The sequence below is a fragment of the Rutilus rutilus genome (assembly GCF_951802725.1).
Source record: "Rutilus rutilus genome assembly, chromosome: 3".
In the NCBI taxonomy this organism is placed as follows: Eukaryota; Metazoa; Chordata; class Actinopteri; order Cypriniformes; family Leuciscidae; genus Rutilus; species Rutilus rutilus.
In genome coordinates this window covers 715,121-721,721 of record NC_140211.1, presented here as the reverse complement: position 1 = coordinate 721,721, position 6,601 = coordinate 715,121, and the positions used below count along the sequence as shown (strand labels likewise).

General features: G+C 40.9%; 1 protein-coding gene across 3 annotated transcripts in view; it reads right to left on the bottom strand.

Moving 5' to 3' along the window:
- Positions 1 to 6: 6 nt before the first annotated feature.
- nrxn2b (neurexin 2b) overlaps positions 7 to 6,601 on the bottom strand; it is a 499,069-nt gene continuing 492,474 nt past the window's right edge. For all 3 annotated transcript variants that reach the window (XM_084404964.1, XM_084404965.1, XM_084404966.1), the window contains one exon: positions 7 to 1,184. In XM_084404964.1, the coding sequence (XP_084261090.1) occupies positions 328 to 1,184 (857 nt within the window). In that variant the 3' untranslated portion in view covers positions 7 to 327. The remainder of the gene's footprint in view (positions 1,185 to 6,601) is intronic.

The window sequence follows — 6,601 nt, the reverse complement described above, 5'->3', positions numbered from 1 at the left end:
AGGACTCGAGAAATATTTACAAAGAACAAACTAGAGCGTCAAATCAAGTGTGCGGAAAAATCCACTTTTCATCCATACAAAAGGTTTGCAGAGTTTCTTTTCATAACAGGGATTAGCTATCAAAAATTGTAAATGAGGGAAGGAATGATTCCAAACCCTATAGACACCTTCGTACTCTTCAGCTCTCGCTGGAAATTAGGCCAACAGCTAGACGAGACAGGAAATTAAAGAAGACTGATGTCAGAGCACTATAAGTGACCGGTTAACTGCCGAAAAATCTCCCTTTTCTCTCTCCTTCTCCCACCTCAGTCCCTTTGGAGGCCGAGCTCAGACGTAATACTCCTTGTCTTTGTTTTTCTTGCTCTTAGTGCCCGTCTTGGCTGCGCCGGGCTGCTTCTCCTTCACTAGGGTGCCGTTGCTTTGCGTGGCTGAGTTGCTAATGTAGTTGCGGCTCTGGTCCACCTGGTAGGAGCCTTCGTCACGGTTTCGGTACTTGTACATGGCGTAGAGGAGGATGAGGATGCAGAGAGCGGCCGCGGCTACGATCCCCACAACCATTCCCGTCGTGCTACTGGACTCGCGGATCACCTCCACTGCTCCCGGCGGCCCTCGGTCTGGTGACGAGGGGTCTGTAGTGGGGACATGGGGGAAATTGGGGGGATACGTTATACCTGGGTTATGTCGATGCCGCCCGCCGTGTTCAGGGTCGCCCGACGGCTGGGCGGGCGGCAGGAGCACTTGGTCACGAGTGTTCATTTTACCCGCCGGGATGTTGGGGCCAGTGTTGACGCCAGGTTTGAGCCGGGAAACTGGTGGGGCCGTAGGGGTGAAGGGGAGCGGTGGCCGATGGGAGTTGGGCAAACGGGCGAAGGGGCGATCGCCCCGGGGGGGAGGCGGGAGTACCGTCCGATCAGTGACAAGGGGCGAGTTTTTATAGTAATCCTCATCGTCGGACTCCGTCATCTCGCCCGAGCCGTAGGCCGAGACCTCCATGGGCTCTTCGCAGTCCTCCTGGTCTAGTGGACAAGGGGGTCGCCCGGGCAGGGCGAGAGACTCTTTGGTGGTCTCGTGCAAGGTGAGGAAGGGGCGATAGGTCGGGGGCGGGGGAATAACAGGGTAATGTGTTGCAATTGATGGGGGGTCAAGGGAATCCACTGTTATAATTGGCAACACTAGTTCACCTCCTAGGATGAAAGAGAGAAGGAAGACGGCATTAGTTGGAACCCGAGCGAGACAAATGAACAAGAGAGAGAGAAGAACCATCATTAGAACAGGACTAAGACTTAATGAGGTTAGTTCTAAAGTTAGTTTGGTTAGCATCTATTTAAAATCAGACTATAAACAGCTAGGCTAATGCTAAAGAATTACTGTGGTATACTTGATTACAGGGTTAGAATAATACAGAAAATAATTTAAAACTTAAGCATAATGTGCTACCCAGAGCATAAACTAGAATGTACATTCAAATAAATCCTACAAAAACAGTTCTACATCTACTGTACAGTACATACAGACTTGGCTGTGCTAGTGCTAGTGCTAGTGCTAATGCTAATGCTAATGCTAACGCTATCTATGCTAACCTCCACTCACTGACTGCATGTTTAACAAGATAGCAAACCACGTAGTACAGGTCACTTACATTAACAAATTGGCCGCATGATTTTTGCATGAAAAAAAAAATTACAAAAAGAAAGCTGTGTAAGATTGTTCTCGGATAGTGATAAACAAATTTCACCCCATGTTTCAAAGTAAGGTAAAGTGTTTTGAATTCATCATTCACTGAACGTTTTTCCCGGAGCTCAAAAAGCTCATAATCCCCGCTCCCCGTTGGCATGGTGATATCTCGCTAATGATGAGGATCTATATGCAAAACTTCCCACTCTCACCCCGGGATACCGAAGGTGATATTTTCAAATTACTGTCCCACAAGATTTCCCCCTCCCCAAAACACAGACCAAATCTTTCAACATAATTATCCATAAGCCTGTCCTTTGGAAATCTCATAGCATGAATAACAAAGGCCTGTTTTTTTTCTCAGAGTGTCAAGCAATGCCAAAAGTTAAATTCTACAAGTTTTCGTTTGACATTACGCTAATCAGATTTAGACACCTTTTAATGGAGCAGAAGTCTATGAAAATGGGGTGCAGAAGAGCTTTTTCTGTTTAAACACATAATGCATATCATTGTTATTCATATGATGAGGCAAATTAGTGTGACAAACATTGCGTTTCAAGCAGCTTGAGGGGGAAGGACTGTGATCTGAAACCTCCTCAAACCATGGCATCAACACGGCACCCTCCCCTTAACCAACCTTCAAAAAGAGCTTCATGTTTGCAGAAGAACAGACTCATTAAACCCAAAGAAACTGTGAATCCACTGGGAGAAAAGGTGATATTAACATTCATAACACAGAGTTAAAATCTTTGGGTTAGAAGCTGAAAAGGAAACAGTGTGTTAATGATATCTTTCACAGAGTTCGTCCCACCCAACAGCCCCAATGTGAGATGTGTGTCTGCGGGTTGAGAGTCTGGGGAACGGTTCACCGCGTCGATCTGGATTAAATTAATGTCTGTTCACGGAAGCATCTTTTATATCGATTGCCGGAAAAAGCCGCTCGAGGCGACCAGCCGTTTAGAGGAATGATCTGTCAAGAGCTTCGAATGGAGTCTGATAATTCAGTCACTGACAAAACTAGTTTGCTGATTTTAGGTGCCACCGGGCTCAATCATATCTCCTGCTTTTATTCAGTTTGTTGGAATATCTTACAATATGCAACTTCCCAAAGCAATCCATTCCCAGAGAGGGAAGGATCAGGGGAGAGGAACCTTGAATCCGGATGATTATCTTCTATGGAAGTGAGCGAAGAGATCTGAAACGGGTTCTCAAACTCTCAATCCACACGACACACACATCGCTGAACCATCAGCCGGTCAGTCGCTGCTCGTGTGTGTTCGTGATGAATCTCGGGAAAGATTCCCCCAGTGACACAGTCTGTGATTGGTCAAACGTTGCCTCCTGTGACAGCTTCAACAAGGCCAACATCGTTTTATACACACAAACATCTTCACCGCAGTGCAGACTCATGAGCACCATCAGTTACTGGAGTAATCACTGCTTTATACATGTTTCACACCTTTGCTTTTATTTCTGAAACTGCAACAAATGACGCATACCACGGTCTGCTGCAAATCCTTCTCAAGAGATGGCGAACTGCAAGAGATGCATTATGGTCTAACTGGCCGAACATTGATACTGAGAAATAGATACACAGAATTAAATCAGTCATTTCAAACTGTACTGAACACCAGCAGCAGCTCCAACAGCGAGAAGACATCACTAAACACACACACTTCTGGGCTTATACTGCGGTTTGAAGACAGCGGAAATGGAAATACTGCAAAACAAGCGGCGAACACGACAAAAACACGGTAAAACCACCTTCCGAAAGCTCTTTCTTATAGAAGCTTGTTTTCGCTATACAGGACGAAAATATGAAAAAAGTAATTGCGACTTTATAAATAAATTGCAATTCGGACTTCTTTCTCGGAATTCTGAATTTACATCTCGCAATCCATTATGTTTTTTAGAGACGATAAAAAAAACGTATCTCACAATTCTGACCTTTTTTCCACACTTTTGTACTTATACTGCAGTTTTAAGAGAAAAAATGGAAATACTGCAAAACAAGCAGCGAACACGACAACAAGACAAAAACACGGTAAAACCACCTTCCGAAAGCTCTTTCTTATAGAAGCTTGTTTTCGCTATACAGGACGAAAATATGAAAAAGGTAATTGCGACTTTATAAATAAACTGCAATTTTGACTTCTTTCTCGGAATTCTGAATTTACATCTCGCAATCCATTATGTTTTTTAGAGACGATAAAAAAAAAACTTATCTCACAATCCTGACTTTTTTCTCAGAATTGCTAGAAGAACTAAAAATACATTAAAACCGTCTTCCGAAACCTTTCTTATAGAAGCTTGTTTTCGCTATACAGGACGAAAATATGAAAAAGGTAATTGCGACTTTATAAATAAACTGCAATTTTGACTTCTTTCTCGGAATTCTGAATTTACATCTCGCAATCCATTATGTTTTTTAGAGACGATAAAAAAAACGTATCTCACAATTCTGACCTTTTTTCCACACTTTTGTACTTATACTGCAGTTTTAAGAGAAAAAATGGAAATACTGCAAAACAAGCAGCGAACACGACAACAAGACAAAAACACGGTAAAACCACCTTCCGAAACCTTCTTATAGAAGCTTGTTTTCGCTATACAGGACGAAAATATGAAAAAGGTAATTGCGACTTTATAAATAAACTGCAATTTTGACTTCTTTCTCGGAATTCTGAATTTACATCTCGCAATCCATTATGTTTTTTAGAGACGATAAAAAAAAAACTTATCTCACAATCCTGACTTTTTTCTCAGAATTGCTAGAAGAACTAAAAATACATTAAAACCGTCTTCCGAAACCTTTCTTATAGAAGCTTGTTTTCGCTATACAGAACGAAAATATGAAAAAGGTAATTGCGACTTTATAAATAAACTGCAATTTTGACTTCTTTCTCGGAATTCTGAATTTACATCTCGCAATCCATTATGTTTTTTAGAGACGATAAAAAAAAAACTTATCTCACAATCCTGACTTTTTTCTCAGAATTGCTAGAAGAACTAAAAATACATTAAAACCGTCTTCCGAAACCTTTCTTATAGAAGCTTGTTTTCGCTATACAGGACGAAAATATGAAAAAGGTAATTGCGGACTTTATAAATAAACTGCAATTTTGACTTCTTTCTCGGAATTCTGAATTTACATCTCGCAATCCATTATGTTTTTTAGAGACGATAAAAAAAACGTATCTCACAATTCTGACCTTTTTTCCACACTTTGTACTTATACTGCAGTTTTAAGAGAAAAAAATGGAAATACTGCAAAACAAGCAGCGAACACGACAACAAGACAAAAACACGGTAAAACCACCTCCGAAACCTTTCTTATAGAAGCTTGTTTTCGCTATACAGGACGAAAATATGAAAAAGGTAATTGCGACTTTATAAATAAACTGCAATTTTGACTTCTTTCTCGGAATTCTGAATTTACATCTCGCAATCCATTATGTTTTTTAGAGACGATAAAAAAAAAACTTATCTCACAATCCTGACTTTTTTCTCAGAATTGCTAGAAGAACTAAAAATACATTAAAACCGTCTTCCGAAACCTTTCTTATAGAAGCTTGTTTTCGCTATACAGGACGAAAATATGGAAAAGGTAATTGCGACTTTTTTTCTCACAATTGCGACTTTACAAAATAATTGCAATTCTGACTTTTTTCTCGGAATTCTGAATTTACATCTCGCAATCCATTATGCTTTTTAGAGACAATAAAAAAATTATCTCACAATCCTGACCTATTTTCCGCACTCTTGTACTTATACCGCAGTTTTAAGACAGAAAATGGAAATACTGCAAAACAAGCAGCGAACACGACAACAAGACAAAAACACGGTAAAACCACCTTCCGAAAGCTCTTTCTTATAGAAGCTTGTTTTCGCCACGGAACGAAAATATAAAAAAGGTAATTGTGACTTTTTATCTCACAATTCTGACATTTTTTCCACAAAATTTTGAGTTTATATCTAGCAATCCTGACTTTTATATCTAGCAACTCTGACTTTTTTCTCAGAATTGCTAGAAAAAGGGTTTCAGTTTTATTTTTGGCTCCATGATGGAAAACTTCCGCTCTCTCTCCTTCAGTCTAATGTTCCTGGAGTCCTAGAGTTCGAGCAGAACCCTGAGAGACGAACGGATGATCTACTGGATCACGTTTATGACCAGACTAGATCAGCACAACGAAAAGAGTCTAAAACAGTGAGAATTCATCAGAGCAGGGAAACTTCCAGAAAAGCGTTTTACAGCTAATGAACCGGGAGTAAACCTGACGGGTGTTAGCTGCGAGCGCTCGGGACACTGGGAAGCCAGAGACTGGAGCTGTCTCTCTCTTAGCTAATTTAATTTTGAAGCGAAGCGCTGGAGTGACGGCGGGTACGAGCGCTTAATAATTCACCACAGAAGACACTGGAGCTCAGAGACTGAGATTAACCTCTACAAATGCACTCGCTTCACATCAAACACACATTAATACGCAGCGCGGGGAAATATTCATGTTTGTTTTGTTAGACTTGCTTCTGCAACTGATAAATTAAGAGCATCTTGATTATATACGAAGAGATAATTGAATGTTTCAATAAAGCTGATGGATCCGACTTTATGTTTGATATTTATAGCTATAAATCAACCTGCGGTTTTCTGAGTCGTTCTGGATCTCTTTAAAGATGATTTATTCATCATTACACACTGATCTCATGATTCCTCTATCCTGAGTGTCTACAACTCCATCTATCCAGCAGGTGTACGTTTCAGACGGTGTTGTGTGTTTGTGAACAACGGTTGTGTGTTTGTGAGTAACGGTTGTGTGTTTGTGAGTAACGGTTGTGTGTTTGTGAGTAATGGTTGTGTGTTTGTGAGTAACGTTTGTGTGTTTGTGGAGTAACGGTTGTGTGTTTGTGAGTAATGGTTGTGTGTTTGTGA